At 40.2% G+C, this 19,235-nt stretch overlaps 1 protein-coding gene across 11 annotated transcripts in view; it reads right to left on the bottom strand.

The window, feature by feature from the left end:
- Positions 1–19,235, bottom strand: part of CNTN4 (contactin 4) — a 913,336-nt gene that overhangs the window by 8,414 nt on the left and 885,687 nt on the right. For 10 of the 11 annotated variants that reach the window (XM_041761632.1, XM_041761629.1, XM_041761630.1 and 7 more), the window contains 9 exons: positions 17,668–17,843; positions 13,288–13,408; positions 9,567–9,725; positions 6,500–6,649; positions 4,927–4,997; positions 3,621–3,855; positions 3,036–3,148; positions 2,300–2,486; positions 1,755–1,867 (listed from right to left, as the gene is read on the bottom strand). In XM_041761632.1, coding sequence (XP_041617566.1) covers positions 1,755–1,867; positions 2,300–2,486; positions 3,036–3,148; positions 3,621–3,855; positions 4,927–4,997; positions 6,500–6,649; positions 9,567–9,725; positions 13,288–13,408; positions 17,668–17,843 — 1,325 coding nt within the window. The remainder of the gene's footprint in view (positions 1–1,754; positions 1,868–2,299; positions 2,487–3,035; positions 3,149–3,620; positions 3,856–4,926; positions 4,998–6,499; positions 6,650–9,566; positions 9,726–13,287; positions 13,409–17,667; positions 17,844–19,235) is intronic. The other variant, XM_041761639.1, reaches the window with a different exon arrangement.

The following is a 19,235-nucleotide window of genomic DNA, read 5'->3' as shown; positions in this document are numbered from 1 at the left end:
AGATGTCAACATTTAAAACCCTCCAAAAAATTATACTTGAAAAAAATATTGGGTTCTACTGAAAAACTGGAAGATATGGCCCTACTGAAGCCATTGCTTCTTTTGGACAATGAGAAAATCTCTAATTCATCACAGTCCAGTCCCTAATGTTTTCTGTTGTATCACATTGGCATGTGCCCACATTAGGACCTTTGCACATCTCGTTCACTGTGCTTGGAACACTCTTTCCCAGAGACCTGCTTATCTTTCTCCCTTTTTCATTGTTCAACTGAAATATCTGAGCAAAAGTTCAGAGAAATATGAAGATACAAGAAAATTCCTCCTTTAATGCAGTCCTAAGAGGTTAAGTGATTTACTTAGAGTCACATAGTCAATAGAGGACCAAAATGTGGGTGTCCTATCTCTTAATACTGTATCCCAGGAGATCCTTCCAGAAGAGTTTGCTCTTTAAAAAAAAAGGCCCAGTAGGGATGCCTGGATGGTTCAGTGGTTGAGTGTCTGCCTTTGGCTCAGGTCCTGATCCTGGGGTTCTGGGATTGTGTCCCGCATCAGGCTCCCTGCATGGAGCCTGCTTCTCCCTCTCCCTGTATCTCTGCCTCTCTCTCTCTCTCTATGTCTCTCGTGAATGAAAAAATAAAATCTTTATAAAAAATTATAAAGGGCCCAGTAAAAGATCTGCAAATTAGTTTTTGGGGAATGTTTCTCTGTTGCCATGTGAATTAAAGAAAAGAAAAGGAATCCATGACAGAGAGCATTTTCCTGAATCTTTGTTTAATCATAATACCCAAGGTTCTACCACAAACTATGTCAACTCCCAGTTCCAACTCTGGTTTTATCAACTATTTTCCAACAATCCTGTGCTCTTTTTTTTTTTTTTTTTAATTTATGATAGTCACAGAGAGAGAAAGGGAGAGAGGCAGAGACATAGGCAGAGGGAGAAGTAGGCTCCATGCACCGGGAGCCCGATGTGGGAGCCCGATGTGGGACTCGATCCCGGGTCTCCAGGATCGCGCCCTGGGCCAAAGGCAGGCGCCAAACCGCTGCGCCACCCAGGGATCCCACAATCCTGTGCTCTTAAACTGATTCCTGACAGCATTGCCCATCTGCTATGCTCAACATCTCTGTGGAAAAATGCCACAAACCATAGCCTACAGAATGATTCTATTTGGCCTACATTGCACTGCCTCAAATGTTGCTTAAAAGCAAAATAAAACAAGATATTAACAGCTGCTTTTAATTGTGGTACCAAGGTTATACACATTTTCTTTTCTAGCTCTTTAAATTCAGGCTAATTCTCTGGGATCAGGCCAATGAATCTTCTAAAACTTTCTTGCTCCTTTTTCTCTATAAAAATATCTCTAGCTTTAGAAACATGAACAAAAATGATTAACCATTAGTAATATTGTTGATTAAAAAAAAGACAACCAGCATAAGCACAAAACAAAGCTGACAGGAGAAATGGTAAAAAAAAAAAAATGTGGTTCTTTGTGAGTTTTTGAAGACACAACCACAGGGTTTCCAACCATTTCTGATTGGCTCTGCCTGATTTCAAAGTTTAGGCAATTTTCTACATCCAGCCTATTACCACAAACTATTTATAAAACTCAGAGCACACCCTCTGGGGACATAGAGGCCTAGAGGGGTTGCAGGACGTCATCAGGGAAAGTGAGAACATAGTTCATATGATTTCCTGAGAAGAGACTATTCTCACTAACAGCAGGATTAGGGACCTCTGCAAAAAAGAAATTACCCACTTTGTATCCTTTTACTTCCGACTCATTATCTAGGGCCTTCACTTGATCCCAATTCAGGATAATTTTGGAGTCCGATGAATTCCATATGATGTTTCCGGGGGGTTGACTTGGTGCTATAAAAAAATTAAGATATACGAAGTCACAGATTATTAAGTCTCAATGGATTCTGAGGAATATCTCCTTACTAGAATTCAAGAGTGGAGGCAATTTAATGGGCTATTGCACTAATATGTGTCTTCAAGGTCACTAAAATCTGACGAGATACAGCATTGCAAATGGAAAAAGATTCAGTTGGTCGCCTAACATTTATATCTAAAAGAAGTAGCCCTTCCCGGTGAGGAGAAAAACATTTATCTTTCTGTCCTCTGGAGCAATGAATTTTGCATGGTATTCGGAAAGGTTCAGTTAAAATACTAAGGTAAATTTGAATCCACATAATGATACCAATTAGTATGCAAATGATTGCTGGGAGGTGGGGATGAGGGAATAAACCGGGGATATGTTTGATGAATCCCTAAAATATTTCTGAGCAAGGATGTTCTTACGTGGCTTTCTGGTTGTCACATTGACCGTTGCACTGGACGGGCCTGTCCCTGCAGTATTATATGCCTTGACAGCTAAATGATACAGCGCGCTGCCTTTTAAATTGGTGATTTTTGTTGATGTCTGATTTCCGATTGTTCGTATTTTTCTAGCATTTTCTTCCTTGTCATCATGTCTCCAGTATTTAACCTGAGAAAATAAAAAGGAAGACCTTGGAAATTATACCTATTGGGGATATTTCCAATGTCATCAGCTGATTTATTTTAAAAAATGCAGATTCTTATCATGGAATTAATTTTTTATACCCACTCATAAGTGGAGCCAAGGGCTTGGTATGCTCTGAGAACTTATCCACGATATGAAGGAAAAGGATGTTCTTAGCTTCATAGTGAGATGGAAAATTGGCACAACCATTGTTAGCTATTTCTCACTTGTCCCCCACATTTATTTTGAGCCCAAGTGATACTGCGTGTGTCAAAAGTCAAAGCTCCTTTTGCTAACCACTGATAAATGCTCAGACCTGCATATATTTTGAAAAACATTTCTCGAGAGTAACAGAGAAAGGGTGATCTCATAGTGGAATGTTAGTGCTTCAATTAATGTCTACTAGAAGCCATTGTTCTCTGAAAGACATGCCTCTAACTGGGAATCTGAATCTTCTTCTTAATAGAGTGTGCCTTGAAGGTCTCGGTGAGGGCTGGACCTTTCCCAGACCCATTGTCCATATCTCTTGTTTACCTCGTAACCTTGTATCCGTCCTCTATTCTTCTCCATGGGGGAGGCCCAGAAAACTTCGATATCTGTGGCAGACAGACTTCTGGCAAAGATGCTGGCTGGTGGTTTGGTGGGTTCTACAGATGAGTATAGAAAAAGTAATTATTCTATTAGGTGCATCAGGATAGGCTTCTAGATACTGGTATTATAAGGAGTAAATAATCCATGGTTATATAACAGCCCTTAGTGATTACGACCCTAACCATCATTTTATAGAGAAGTCACAGTTAATAGCTGGAAGGGAGTGGTAAAGACAAAGTGCTTGGCTACTAAATTTGGGGGTAGGTGGAAAGGAAGTAATCCAGGACTGCTTAAATTTAAGCACCAAGTTTTTATAGCTAGCAATTTCATTAGTATGCATCCTTCTTAATTAGCATTTGTCATAGGTGAGAGTCCTAGTTACTGGATTATGGAAATAAGAGCATAAGAACAAAAGAAAGCTAACTGGCTTGACTAAAAGTCAGGAGAGTTGAGTGACAGTTCAGTCCTAAAATCATGAATATCTCCAAACTGAACAAATATCAAATGTATAGGCAGCATAAATCATACCTTCTTCTGCAGAATAGACTACTGTGGTGGGACTGAATGGGCCTTCGCCTTTATTGTTGAAGACGCCCACTTTAACCTCAAAGGGAGAGAAGGGGCGCACGCTCTCATTCCTGAACACATATCTGGAAGCATCAGCTGATGCCAGCACTGTTAGCATCCAGATCATTTTGCCATAGGGCCGGAAGGCCACCACATAGCCAAAGCCTCTGCCATTCTGTAATTCCTCAGGGACCGTCTGGGAAAGAAGGGAGATAGTCTTCAGAAACCACAGCAGTTTGATTCAAATGCTAAAATTGTTTTATTTCACCCTACCACCCAACATTCTTATATGCATTCTTCCCCAACTATCTTACTTTGGGTTTTCTCAAAAGACTAAGGTTTGGGGCTTGCCATCAGTCTACGTTAGCTATGGATGAGGCATTGAAGTAGGGTTAAACAAAGAAAGAAACAAAACCCAATGAAAATCTGCAGTGGAGAGCATGGCTTCTTGATGTGGGAGACCCAGCTCTGAAGTTCTCAAAAATGACTATGAAATTCACTGGATAGCCGATCTAGAAACCAAAAATGCAACATGTACCATCCAATATGAATTTTTTCCTAGTGCCAAACAGACAAAAGATCTCATTGAAGAAGACCATCTTGACTCAGGCAAGATCTTTCCCCTCAGAACTGAGGAGTTAAGCTGGAGGGGGTAATTTCTCTCACTGCTGGGGCTTTAGTTAAATAAGATTTTAACTTCAAGAACTACTGTCTGAAATCTTTCAAAAGCATTAAGAACCCTTTTTAAAACTCTAATCTCCTCTTTCAAAATCAACTTTTAATAAATTGGTGACTAACCTACCTCTAAGTTTTTTTTTTTTTTTAAATACCTCATAGAAGAAGGCTCTAGAAGCAAAGCCAATTGCCAGGAAATTGTGCTGGCACACTGAATCTATTGCTGGCAGAGGTTTTAAATCAATTGGCTATGCATCAATTCAGGAAGAAATGAAAACTGGTTTTCTTTGAACCAGTCTTCATGTATATATGTATATGTATATGTATATATATATATTTATGTTTTCTTGTGTTGTCTTCCATTTCATGATTGTTTTTTCTGTGATGAATCAAATTAAAACCTAATTCAACAATTGATGGGCAAGCACCATCTTTTCTTGCTACCCATTAGCTATGTGACAGGGAGTATTTGCACTCAAATTTTAGCTCTTAAAAACACAGTAGAAAACTTCTCAGATTTGTTTAACATAGAGGGAAAAAAATAAAATAGCCCAGACTAATATATGTTCCTTTTGTTCCATGATTCATTTACCTCCCAAGTTATAACCAGTTCAGATTTGCTGCCTCCACCACCACTGACGTTAGCTGGGGTCACTTCGGGGACTGTGCAGAAACAAAAAAAAACAAGTCATGTCAGGTGGTAAAAGCAAATGAGGGGCAGGAAGGTTGTCTGGCTAAAGTGACTCATTTTAAACAAATATGCTGATAAACATATCTTTGTCTTTTGAGGTCAGAAACAGTGTGGTCATGGGGCCCAAAGCGTCGGCTTACAGAAGTGAAATGTAGCAAGGAAATTGCTTTTAGTTACCTGATTCCCATTCAACAAGGTACACAAGGTATGTGACAAGTCTGCCCAATTGTTGAGCTCCATCCCTAGAGGCCGAAGTTCAGTGGTTTGAAAGGACTGAAGTTCTGGTTCTAATGCTTGGATAGGCGTTTATTAACCATGCGGTGGTACACAAAAGACAGGACAATGCACACTCTGCCCGTGCAGAGTTTACAATCTTGTTGAAGGCAGAGAGCACATGCAGAACAATTACAGAGGAATGTTGACAATAAACAATACGGTGCAGACAGAATGAAGTGCGGTGGCGTTCTGAAGTAGCAGGCTGCTCAGAGTAGGGTTGGGCTAATGGCTTCTCGGAGGAAGGTGAGTTTTGAGCTGGGTGCTGAAGGAAGTGGTGGACATAGGTTGACCCCTGGCTCACTGTGCTTAACCTCTTTGATCCCCAGATTTCTCTGTAAAAGAGGGGAGATTATGCTAGCTTCCTTCTCAGGACTGCTGAGAGGAATCAATTAAATGACAGTTTTGGAGGGGGAAAAAGAAAGCATGGGGATTAGGGACGTGATCATCATGTAAATGGAAAACTCCAGACAGAATTTAAAAATTGGTGACTGGGTGTGTTCCCTCGGTTAGAGATAATGAAATCAATCTAGAGGGTTTCTGTCCAAGAGTAGGGTCAGAGTTCCCTTCTGTTTGGGAACCTTCAACAAACATCGGGCCCTATTACAGCTGGGGACTCTACAGAGCCCCACACGTAATGTAGGCCTCCCACTGCACGAGAGAAGGAAATGTACAACTGACATAGGTGCAGGTTTTCTCTCCCTGTGCTCATGCAAGCTGTGAACACAGAGGGTCCTGCTAAATTGCTGACTGGGCTTGTATGAATTAGCAGGATGTTCTGCATTTTAGCTTCTGGGCATGGATGATACTCTAAGAAAATCTTACTGAACATTTCTGAAGAATTGATTCTTTGTGACGAGTGATTTCTGTGTGTTGATTTCATTTGAAACGTGGGTGTGCGTATTAAAAAAATAATTCCTGGTTGGAGAATCTTGGTGACAAATGAACCAACAAAGAAAGTGCTGGCGTTTGGAAGACGAAGCACACGGTGTCTCTCTTTGTACAAGGTGACCAAGGGAAGAGTGAGAACTGAACTAAGCTGAGCATCTACTGGCCTGATTTCTGATCATTATAACCATTCAAGGGGCAGGGGGTGCTGATGCAGAGCTTCATTAGGGCTTAAAGTAGGAAGAATTCAAAGCCTTTTCCTGAGAAATAATAGCCACCAGCACAGACTCTCTGTGTCCTGGCTGGTACTCACGAGCCTCTTCTGTCCTCCTTTTCTCTGAGGGCCGGCTGGGTTCCCCAATCCCAATCACGTTGGCGGCAACTGTGCGAAATTCATACTCAACCCATGGGTTCAAACCCACAACGGTCGCTGTGAATGTCTTCCCATCAATCAGTTCTGGGACTGAAAGACATCAGAAGGTGGGGATGTTTTACAGGATTCCATGTTAAGCAGATAGGAACTTCCATCCATCACCATCACCATTACGGTGTGCAGGGCACTGTAGGTGGCCTGAGGTTAGTTGCACAACAGCTGTTACAGGGAAGCAATCCCAGAACTCCCTTTGCTAAACTAACAAGTTTCTAATCAGGTAATTAGGGTCTTCAAGGCCCCAAAGCACTTGACTGTAATCATTACTGCTATCACCTGATACATTTTTCAGCATTTATTACACAGTGTTGGGCACACTGATTTTTTTTTAAAGATTTTATTTATTCATGAGAGACACAGGGAGAGACAGAGGAAGAGACACAGCAGAGGGAGAAGCAGGCTCCATGCAGGGAGGCCGATGTGGGACTCAATCCTGGGTCTCCAGGATCACGCTCGGGGCTGAAGGCTGCGCTAAACTGCTGAGCCATCCAGGCTGCCCCACACTGATTAATTTTCACAACTATTCTATGAGTAAGTTAAAATTACTTTGTTTTTATTGATGAGGAAAATGGGCCTTATAAAGGTTAAGTTACTAACCCAAGATTGCACTGGATCTGCGCCTTCGTCAGACTGTGTGGTCCAAGTTCTATAACTCATCATAATGAAGTTAACAATATTACAAATCTATACTACTACTGACAGTGAACTCTACTAACGTATCTCAAGAAATAATCTGAAAACATAAAAGGAAAGACCATGGAGAACACAAAAAAGAGAGTCAGAGAAGTAGAATTTGACAGTATCCACCCAGCAGCATTTGGAGAAGGGCTCCTTGCCAAGAGCACATGGCCCACTATTTGGTGCCATAAGCCAAGAAGCTGTGGACATTGCCTCTATGCTCACTGAACAACTTTTTAAACCAGTTATCATAAAGATTCTCCATGCAATGGGTGCCTACCTCTCCTCAGTCAGTAGAGCATGCAACTGTTGATCTCGGGGTTGTAAGTTCAAGCCCCATATTGGGCTAGAGCTTACTAAAAAAAAAAAAAAAAACAAATAAAAATAAAGTAAAAAAAAATATTTCCTACGTGGCCCAGAAGACTGAAAGGGAGATCAACTTTGACAAAGCTGAGGCCATCATACAGGTGACTAGGGTTCAGTGGCTGCCAGCCTCCCTAGGCCACAACTAACACAGTCCTAACTTCCAAAGGGAAAGAGTGTGGGGCTTTGGAGTCAGACCATCTGTATTCTAAACCCAAATCCATACTTAGTAGCCCAATGACCTAGGGCAAGTTACTTAATCTTTCCATGCCTTGGTTTCCCTACCATACAGTGAGGTTAATAACAATATCTATTCATAGTCCTGTTGAGAAAATCCAAAAAAAGGACTTAGCAGAACATATAGCACATAGTAAGGGCTCAGCAAATTCTAGTAATTTTCTAAAAAAGATTTTATTTATTCATTCATGAGAGACAGAGAGAGAGAGAGAGGCAGAGACATAGAGGGAGAAGCAGGCTTCCTGTGGGGAGCCCGATGTGGGACTCGATCTCAGGACCCTGGGATCACGACCCGAGTCAGAGACAGATGCTCAATCCCTTGAGCCACCCAGGTGTCCCTCCTTTCGTTCATTATATTTATGTAGTACTTCCTGTTTTTAAAAAAGTTTCACAATCGTTTCTCTTTGGGTCATAAACAATTCTTATCATGCCCATTTAACAGCCGAGGAAAACGCAGCTGTATAGCGATCTACCGAGTAGCAGAGTCAGGACTGCATGATCCCCCAACTTCCAGCTTTTTCCTACTTTCCTTTCTAAGCACTCTTGTGACTCAGAAGAAAGTCAGAGATTGAACTAGAAACACAGAAACCCATTTCTGAGGTTGGATAAACTGATGTGAAAAACAAACGAGGTTGTTAAAATCAGTATGATTCACCTGAGTTGCGCAGAACTAGGCCTATCACTCCATGTATTTCTACCTCAAAACATCAAGGTATGGCCATCTCACATAGTTTTTAATATAACAAAATCTCATGCCTCTTCATTTCCAAACTCAACCATCTAAAAAAAAAATGGGGGATCCCTGGGTGGCGCAGCGGTTTGGCGCCTGCCTTTGGCCCAGGGCGCGATCCTGGAGACCCGGGATCGAATCCCATGTCAGGCTCCCGGTGCATGGAGCCTGCTTCTCCCTCTGCCTGTGTCTCTGCCTCTCTCTCTCTCTGTGACTATCATAAATAAATTAAAAAAAAAAAATTAAAAAAAAAATGGATAGCAAGTCAAGAGGCTCCAGGCAGTCCTTAGTTATTGATTTCTTGAGAGCAGTAAATAAACTTTATAAAGGCTATGTAGACTAGTATAATTCTTTGCTTCTCAAAGTGTATCATCAGTAATACACAGATAATTTTAGGTAATATGCAGATTGATGCATTTTATTTTTACAACTAATGTGTTTTAATATATATGTTAAGAAAAAAATATAACCAACATACAGACCTAGCATTTCATAAGACATTATTGTTTAGGACAAGTTAAAAAACAAACATATGGGGCAGCCCCGGTGGCGCAGTGGTTTAGCGTTGCATTATGGGGTGTGATCCTGGAGACCTGGGATCGAGTCCCACATCGGGCTCCCTGCATGGAGCCTGCTTCTCCCTCTGCCTGTGTCTCTGCCCCTCTCTCTCTCTGTGTCTCTCATGAATAAATAAATAAAATCTTTAAAAAACAACAACAACAACAACAAAAAAAAAACAAACATATGTTGAGATAAAGAAAACTATTAAAGAAATGATAGTACCATTGACTGAGGCTTAGGAAATACTGCCATAATGTATCATTCATAGCTGTATCTGAATGGGAATCTAGCGGCCCTTGGTTTCTACCACAGTGCTTTGTCCATTATGCTGACTTTCAGAAGCCCCTGTGAGACACTACCCGCAGGCATCCAATATGGTACCTGTATTGACTGCTTGCCAGCCCACGGAGAACGGAGTCCTGGCTTGAATAACATACATGGTGATGGGGCTGTGGTTGTCAGGTCCGGGTCTCCAGGAGAGCTGAGCGGTAGTATCTGTAATTTCATCTATGGTCACAGCCTCTGGGGGTCCTGGAGGGCCTGTGAAAGAGCAAGACCCTCAGAAATGGAGCAGTGTGTTCACATGTCCAAGCAAGTGATTGCTTTATTGAATGCAATGCTGATTCATTCAACCATTTATTCACCCACTCACAGATTCATCATTTGTCAATTCCTTTTTGGATACCTATTGGGTGCCCAGAATTATTCTAGGTTTTGAAACTACAGAGATGAATGAGACATGGACTCTTCTTTCTAGGGGCTCTCTATGTAATTAGAAAAAAATAATAGGTAAACAAAGCATTAAAATAGAATATTGGTTCCAAATGCTAGGAGAGAATATTGGGGTGTCACAAAAGCCCACATTCACCATATTTACAGGTTTCTGGTATAAGTCAGGCAGTGTTATCTATGGATAGAAAAGGGATAAATGGAGATGAAAGCCTTTTAGAAATGGTCATTTCTACCATTTAGAATGTGGATTTGATCAGAACTGGCATGAGAACATTGGTGGTCACAATGCTGCTCCATACATTCCTGCTACACGGTAATTACCAACCTCATGCCTGCCCCATGTCATATGCAAACACACACTTGTACACAAGGGAGCTTCTGTGAAAATGGCCAGTGCTCAAAAGTCACAGGATTGTCGCTTCTCCAACTTCAACTTCAGAACTAGGCTGGAGTCTAAAGACCCTCATTTGCAGTTTCTATAAGTCATACCTGTATTTTTCTACTTTCTGATGTTCACTGTTTCTGCCCATGTATTTAAATCATTGAAATGAGAGGAAATCAGTTTTAAATGAAGGCTTGGAAATCATAAATAGAGGATGGAAAGCAGTAGGTTAACAACACAGAAAGACAACCCAAGCAAAGCCCCAAAGCTGTCTTAGATTCCAACAGGAAAAGCTCTTACCAGGCAGTTAAATGCACTTGCAGCAAACCACAACTGACCATTTCAGGAGGGAAGGTGGTTGGTGAAGGAGACATGATGACAAACTTCATGTCCCTGAGACAGGAATAAGGAGATAGTCCTAGGAGGACTTTGCTGAGCCCCGCATAGTAGGCAAGTGTACTGCTATGTACTACTGGGCCATGTTGCTGGTCAGGGAAGAAAGAGACATCTAGCAGACTGGTGAAAAGTTAATTGTAATTTCCTAAAGTAAGACTTTGTTCTGAGATTCACTCCTGTACCCTTCATAGGATGCCCTAAATTTCTCTTTCTTTTTTTAAAAATCATTTTTATATACCCACAGGTGAAACTAAATTTATCTTCTCCCTCCTACTCCTGAATGAAAGGTCTGGAAATCTGTATGCTGAAATTGATTAATTTTCCATGGTGACATTTCAGCATGCCAGTCTAATGCCACCTGGATAGAGTCGAGGCAAACTTTAGTCTTTGCAACCCCGATTAATCAGATAAAGTCTAGAAGACTGCATCATCTTCTTTTTTCTCACTAGCTTTCTCACCCTAGATTCCCACCCCCAATCCTCATTTTAATGGATGCTCTTTCAATGGTCTTTAAAATCAAAGTACAAGTAGAAAAATGTTCCCCTCCAAACTCCTCAATGAATTATATAGATAGGAAGTATCTGAGCCCACTGTTAGCAGCCAAGTAAAGGAAAATGAAGGAGTGGTATGAATTTGGCCACTGGAGGTAAAATGCTGCTTTCAAAACTTTGTTTGCTCTGCATGCTCCTGCCAGCCACCACACCAGTGTATAGATATGACCTCACAGAATGTTTACCAACTTTGTCTTGGGGAAGTTGGGTCCCTCTTTCAAAATGAGATAATGAGCCAATATTTGTCCTCTTAACAAAATGTTCACATGGTCAGGACTCACAGATGTTTTTGTCAAGGCAATAGAAGAGTGAATGTTGGTGTGAGACCAGTGCCTCGGTTTCTCTCCCACGAAGGGCCTTTCCATCTGCCATTAGCACGCTATTGACTAAATAAAGTAGAGATCAAGGAAGCTGGAGCCAACACTCAAAGCTTTACCAGTTTCCAATACAAAAATCTCTAACAGGGCAGTGAAATACATTTCTGTGTCCTCTCTGTAATATGCAGAAAAGCTGCAAGGGCAGAGTCAGAGGAAATAAAACGAAAGATTATGGTTTAAAATGGCATATTAATTTATTGGCCTTATTAACTGATTATACTAGATTTTCTTTTAGACAGAGTTTGCAAATTCCTCTTGGTATTTAATGTTATTTTCTGTGAAATGAAGTATACAATATCATTTAAGAACTTCAAGTATTACTGATTTAAATATTTATTAGTCTAATTTATTGGTGTTTAAACTGCTGATCCGAACATTATCCTAATTAAATAGAGGATAAATTTTCAGCAACAGAATTCTTTTGTCCCCAGGGGGAGAACAGACCAGCTCTCATGTATTTTAAAATGGAAATAAACATGTTTCCTTAAGTTATTCAATGGGTAGCTCAACCCAGGTTGAACGTTTTTTTTTCTCTTATCTGGCTCTTATCTGTACTATTACTGAAAGGTTTTTGTAGGCAATTTAAAGGGAAATGAAAGCAGATGGAAAAACTATTTTTCTTTAACTTCTCTTGACAATGAGTTTAAGTTGCTAACTCCCACACATCTCCTCCTTCAGGTTATGCCTAGAGGGCACAGCAACACTTACGTTGCTTCCAATAATACCTTGTTCTCCCTGAACTCAGATTCACCCTGCCTCCATACCTAATTTCCCTTGGAGTTCTGTATTCTTGCACTCAAGGTTCTGCTGGCTGAAGACTCCTAGACACCAATGGTTAGGGTTCAGATGAAGGAGGTGCTAGCCAAGAGATTATTTTGATGTTCTGATTTGGCTTTACTTTTAACACTCAGAAAAGCCCCAAGCATACATCAGTTTGATTCTGGTACATACACTGGTCCCTGAAGGTTTTAATTTCAATAGAAAAATAGTTGTTCAAACTCCATTTACTGTTGCTTTATAAATTGACTTCATGGGGCTCAGCCAGGGCCTCGGTAGCCATTAGGTTGAAGTTAGACCATGTTGGTAGGACTCAAGAAAAATCTCACAAATGTCAGTCTGTACATCAACTGCCAGATTATTTACTACCTCCTAGGCAGTCAGGAAGTGTTTCCCTCTAAAGCCATATTTTAAGAACTGGACAGAACTATTAACTTTAGGGAAAAAAGGGAACTGGGAAAAACTGGTGATTTTTCTGAAGCCACCGTTCTATCAGTACCCTAAATCACTAATTTGGCTTAGCCCAGATGAAACATCAAAAGGCACAGTTTGATCCTTCTTTAAACTATTTGCTTTTGTTAATCCAAAATTATTCTAGAAGGTCATATCAACTCCAGTAGCCATAAATCCAGGCACTCGGGGCACTCACAGCACTTACAGGAGTTATTTTCAGTACAGAGTAACCGGATTTGCTCTGCACTTTCTGGTGATCCCCCCTATGAGAAACAGATACACACAGAACTTCTGTAGGCCGCTAACCACTGTTTACAATGTTCAGCTTCTATATGACTTTCTTCCATAATTCTGAACGGGTGACGTTTTTAGAAATCTGTGCAGGAGTAGATATCACAAACGTCTTTCAAGAACAGAAACCAAAATTCCCATACCTCTTACAATCAGGTCTGCAGCAGCAGACAGCTTGTCTACACTTGTTTGGACCATGCAGACGTATTTCCCAGCATGCTTCAGTTGGATGTTTCGGATCATCAAATCACCAGCTGAATCCTGCTGATAAAGTAGGGGAAAGTGGCTACAATTACTTTTTAATGAGCTCTAAATATCATTATCACATGAAGGACACTGTGACTAATGCATTTATTTTATACTGGCTGATGAAAACATTAGTGATGCAAGCCATGGCCTATTAAAAATATGTGAGCCTGCTTGTGAGATAAGAACACCAACATTTTCAGAACACACCTTGGACAAGACCTCAGGTGTCTGGCTTCCCTGGGTCTCTGGAGCAGTTTGCCACCCATATCGGAAGCACTTAAACTTACTCAAGGCGGCTTTTGATCTAGTCCTGTGGGTTTCGTCAGATATGCCCTTGGCTTGCAGCCTTCTCTGGGATTCCAATTCTTTGGAATTCTATATTTGGAAAGGGGGGGCAAGCCTACATTTGGAGGCATCTGCATTTTACTGTGAAACTCTGTCTTACAGCAGCAGTTTGCTTGCTCCCAGGTTTGAATTAAGAGTATGAGGACCACACTCTCCAAGGAAATCTAGTATCACCTAGTGTGGAATGCTGTTTATTTGTTTTTGAAATGCCAAATGCAAGTTTGATTAGCAGATGAACAGAACTGCTTATATCCCAGTATGGATTTCTATGTGCCCTAGAAATATTTCTATACATTTACCAGTGTGGGACTTTTAGTAAATATGAGAAGATGCCTCCATAGGTTATCACGAAGGTAGCATTTTAACTGAAGAACATGGCTACACCTTGAGTTTGGTTTCATAGCTCTGTTAATCAAAAGCTTGGGGAACAGGTGGCTTGCATATGAGTGCTCCCTAGAGGTCAGATTCAGGAAGCTATGCTTACATCTCACCCCACAATGGATGAAAAGACAACATGGGTTATTTTGGCCCTGTTGCTATCCTTCCAAATGACAATGTTGGATAATGCTTAATAGTATTTAAATATTGGAGCCATATATTACAGCTAAATACTCACATGTTCTATGAGGTAGGTGTTCTTGTTATCCTTACTTTAGAGGTGAAGAAAACTCAAGCACAAAGAGGTTATGTGACTTGCCTAATATATGGCACAGTCAGGATGTGAACCGACATGGTCAGGCCATTCTACTATCTGGAAAGACCTTATTCTCAATCTAAATTAATGTGTACTTAATTCCCTTTGTATTAGAGCAACGTATCACAAATCTGTTCAGGACAATAGAAAGCCCAGAACTGCCAATAGTTGTAAATAAGTTCAGAAGAGAGGCTCAAGTATTTAGTGAAGGGAGAGCTGATGTTTAGGTACTCTATTGTATTGGGCTGATCCCTGCTGTGCGATTTCATGTAAGTCTCTGGGTTTTAGTTTACTGACCTGTGAAAGGATGCATTGCCCACTGGGTGAGGTTGTGAGAATCAAATGAGACTGTGTATGTGAAATCCTGAAAACTGGGAAGCATGGAGTAAATTTAAATTGGTATTATTGATGACCATAAGCAGACATGTCAAAGATTAAATCTAACTCAAAGAAAGCTGTGACTTTTTTTTTTTTTTTTTTACCTGAAAGCTGTTTTATTTATAACACTTGGGTTCTTATTCAGATTCTATTTACTAATCAAGTCTTACAATTGCTCGGTAAAATAGGATAATAATTGCTACCCTATTCCTCATGCTTTCTGTGAGGATTAAAGAGCTGATAGACACCAAAGGGTTTGATAAATGATTAGGTGCTTTGCCAATATTAAGGCATCATCATCATCATTAATACTTCTTTACCTAAGACATTTCATGTGGCTAGGACTCCTGAGTATAGATTTAAACAACAACAAAATGCTTCTCAAGGGGGTATGTGCAGGGAAGGTGGAAAGCCATATTTGTTTTAAAGAAATGTGTACACTGTGTTAATAATCCACTTTAATCACCAAGGGCTTAAAGTTAGAAGAAACTAGTTGTGGCCTGGAAATTTCGGAATACAGTAACATATGAACAGAATGTGTTGTCTTCATTTACAGATTTTGACCAGAGCTGTGTTTTTTAAAGTAAAACTGAAAATAAAGAATAAAAAAAAAAAGTCAAGATTAAGAGTCTCACAGAAGGAGACGACAATAACTTTCTCGTTTCCTCTGAAGTCATCCAGATCAAACAGTTTACTGAGATCTACATTTGTGTTCCTACCAAAGCAAATAAAGCAGCACCAGCTTATTTTTCCCTGCTGTGCTTTGTTATGTTCCTGACAGAGGACTGGGAGGCTGTCAGAGGACAATGAAATAACAGCTTTTCCAAAAACTGCAAAAGGTTGACTCTACCAAGCATCACCACCATGCTGACCAGGAAGGAGAAACTGTGAAATGGCTTAGCTCTAGAATTCCTTCCTTACCTCTTCTCCTGTCAAATCCTATCTCCATAGACATTAAAGATCCTTACTTCTCACAATCTGTAGTGCTGTGCTGAATTTTGTACTTCTTAGCAATAATTGATTGGTGTTAGCAAGAGTTTCACAGAAGAGACAAGCCTTTCTCACATGAGAGGCTAGTGATAGTGATTCCACAGATAGAGCTCTCTACAAAAGGTGGTCATTAGTGCTTGACTCCATTAGGGTTGTCTCCACCTGTGCCTTGGCCCTGGCTGGTATGCAGCCAGTCCAGCATAAAGTCCACATCTGTCTGACTGGCAGGGCATCTATTTTGATCGGCCAGGCAGCTGTTCTAATTGGTTGGTAACTGTGCCATTCTGGGAGATAATATTTTTAATATCTCTCTTGGCCAAGACATTGGTCTTAGCATGAAAACTAATATTCTGCTTAATCTATGAAGGTTTTCTCAATTTATACTTTCCTGTTATTAAAATCAATGTTACTCTTCCTTCAATTAATCCAACTATTAAAATTTATCAAGTACTTCTTTGGTGGAAGGCATTGGGCTATGCAGTTTTTCTAGACCTGAAGGTATTTAATATCTTTAATGCCCTTGTGAAATTAATATCTCTCCCACTTGGTTATTAAGCTGAATCATATCAAAGAAGTCCAGAATGCTTAATACTGCCAATTTCATCCAGCCTTTCTCAACCAGGATTCTAAGAGAAAAATCCCTCGTGACCTAAGGCATCTACTGATGTAATAAACTAATCTCTCTCCTATGTAACTAAAATATTACCAGTTGTATATGATCTTTGGGAAAGCTGAGAAAATGCTCAAATCATTCTTGATGTTCTGTGAGAGACATCATTTGAGAAAGGTAGCAAGAACAGGACTAGTATTATAGTTGAGTGGAAAACAGGTCCTCAACATATCATATAGCTTATCTTATAAGCTTTAGCCCACTTACTCTCAACACAAGGGGGAGGGGAGGCAAAATGAAGTGGGAAAATTAGATTTCTATGGCAGAGGGGTGGGGAGGGCTTTTCAAACCACAGTCTCATTTTTATTTTCTGCTGTTTTTTAGCTGGAGAATGGTAGCTAGAGTGAATCTTTATTACTAATGGGAATGTACCCATCGGGCACTGAGGTGGGCACTTGATGGGATGAGCACTGGGTGTTACTCTATATGTTGGCAAATTGAACACCAATAAAATATAAACTTTTAAAAATAAAAAAAAACTAATGGGAATGTAGAACTGTGCTAGTGAAAAAAAATTTTTTTGAGAACAATTGTGATAGATACAAATTGTTTCCAGATTTAGCTTCATCTTGCTGTGTATTCAATGGTAAAATGTATTTTTATGGAAAGGAAGGCATTATGAAACTTCAAACATTTGAATTCAAAATTACCTGGAGATAATAAATACCCTGAAGAGACTTTCAGATTCAAGAAAGAGAGCCCTAATGTCACAATGATGAGACTTCTAAGACAGCCAGGGGAAGTTTAATCAGCAGCTTAAAAAACACATGAGTCAGTTGTCCTTAAGATACTTTCTTAATCAGGTGCTATGAAATATGGTGCTGCATGGGGCACAGAACCTGGGATCTGAAGTTTAAAGCTGAGTTTCACAGTCGAGGGCTATGAGGCCAAGGCAAGCCACACATTTCCCCTTGAACTTCAGTTTCCTCATTCATACATAGTTCGTAATAACTAGTCTATAGTATTGTTGTGAAGATGAAGAGGACCGTCATCTAGGGTTCCTCACTAAGTGGGGCCACACGGATCAGGCAAAAAGGAGCAGTAATTAACCAAGAGTTTCAAAAATAAGGTATCAAAACAAGATTATCAAGAATAACCTTATATTTCTTTTCAAGTTAATCTAAACAAGCTGAGCCACTTTGGAGAAGTCCAGTTGCATACTGAATTTCCTACAGATAGTTTGATGTTGATACTTACCCCTCCGACTCTTTCAAAGTGGTCCCCATCTTTGTCAAAATCTATCAGGTGTCCATTAAATGACCAAGTAAACACGATGTCTAGCGAGTGATCATGTGTTACCTGGCATGGGAGAACAATACTTTCTCCAACAGTGACATCCATGCTGGAAGGGGGTACCATCACCCTTGTTGGATCTGTAGGGTGTAAACAAAGGCAAACCAACAACAAAGCCTGTGAGCTCATCTGGAAATAAAATGTGGACTCCAAGAGCAGGATGAAATACTAAGTAGTTTTGCTTTATTTTTTCTTAGACTGTGACCAGTAAACCTCAGTCATCTGGGATGCTGAGATTCAGGTCAGGAGGTCATTTTTAATATGAAAAGATGAAAACACTCATTATATGAACCTTCACAGAGCAACAAAACTCAGCTGGGGAGCACTGAGGTTAGATCTCTGAAGACTCTCACGGAAGAACCTACTTCTGGCAGCCTGCTCAGAAATTGCCTCTTTAAAAAGGTTTTCGGATCTCCCCAGTGTCACTAGAAAGCAGTAATTCCGTTGAACACAAACAAGAGAAATCCATGTTAATTTGAAGTTTGTTTGGCTGCTCCCTCCCCATTATAAAAGCGATAAATGTTTAGTATGGGAAATTTAGGTAATTCAAGGAAGTTAAGAGACCAAAAAGCCAATACAAAACAAAACAAATCCTACTTACTCCTGTACTGTCCAGATAAAACATCTTTTTTCATTTTGGTATAATTTCCCTCCATCTTTTGGGTTTATAGTATTTTTTGGTTGTTTTTGTTTTACCTTTTTGTAAACATGACACACATATGATTTTCCTCTTTTTTCTAATTAATACAGTATAGGTTTATATCTTTATATATTTTTATAATCTGCATAATTTACTATTAAGTTTATGGTCTCAACCATCTTGAAACTAAGATATTTTTAGCAAATTATATTATAAAAATATAATATAAAATGCTGTAATGAATTCATTGACAACATTATATATATTTGTATATGTATATTACATCTTTAAAATAAGTACTAATTCGCTTTAATGTGTCCCTAGAGGAGAAGACTCCTGTTAAACAAGTCAGGAGGCTGACGTCCCAGAAGCAGACAAGCGTTGCCAAGAAAAAAAGGATGGAAAAAAAAAGAGGAGGCAGTGAGACCTGGGCTTAAAGACAAGAGTCCTATGGAAAAGGCCAAACCCACACTCAAACCTAAAAAGCCAGGATCCAAGAAATGAGGAGCCAGGAATGGCCTGGCTGCAGTGACCAACTGAGGGAGAGCTTGCTAGCTCAGCAGCCAAGAGTGGCCTTCCTGGCTATGACCCCAGGTCTCCGCCCCGCCCCCAGCCTCTCTCCACCTGAGTCTGAATGGGATGGAGCTGCTGAGGGCAATACAAGAGGCCCTCGCCCCAACTCTCAAGTGTTCAGCAGGACCTGGAGCTCCAACCTCAGGGCTATAATAAAGTTTGCTTTGGCAGGAAAAAAAAAAGTCCACCCTTTACATTATGATTTTAACTGGAAATGAAATGAGCTTGTTTAGCTGAGACAGTATATAAACTCCAATAC

This window comes from Vulpes lagopus, chromosome 7 (assembly GCF_018345385.1).
Source record: "Vulpes lagopus strain Blue_001 chromosome 7, ASM1834538v1, whole genome shotgun sequence".
In the NCBI taxonomy this organism is placed as follows: domain Eukaryota; kingdom Metazoa; phylum Chordata; class Mammalia; order Carnivora; family Canidae; genus Vulpes; species Vulpes lagopus.
The sequence above is the reverse complement of the archived record's forward strand: the minus strand, read 5'-3'. Positions and strand labels throughout refer to the sequence as shown.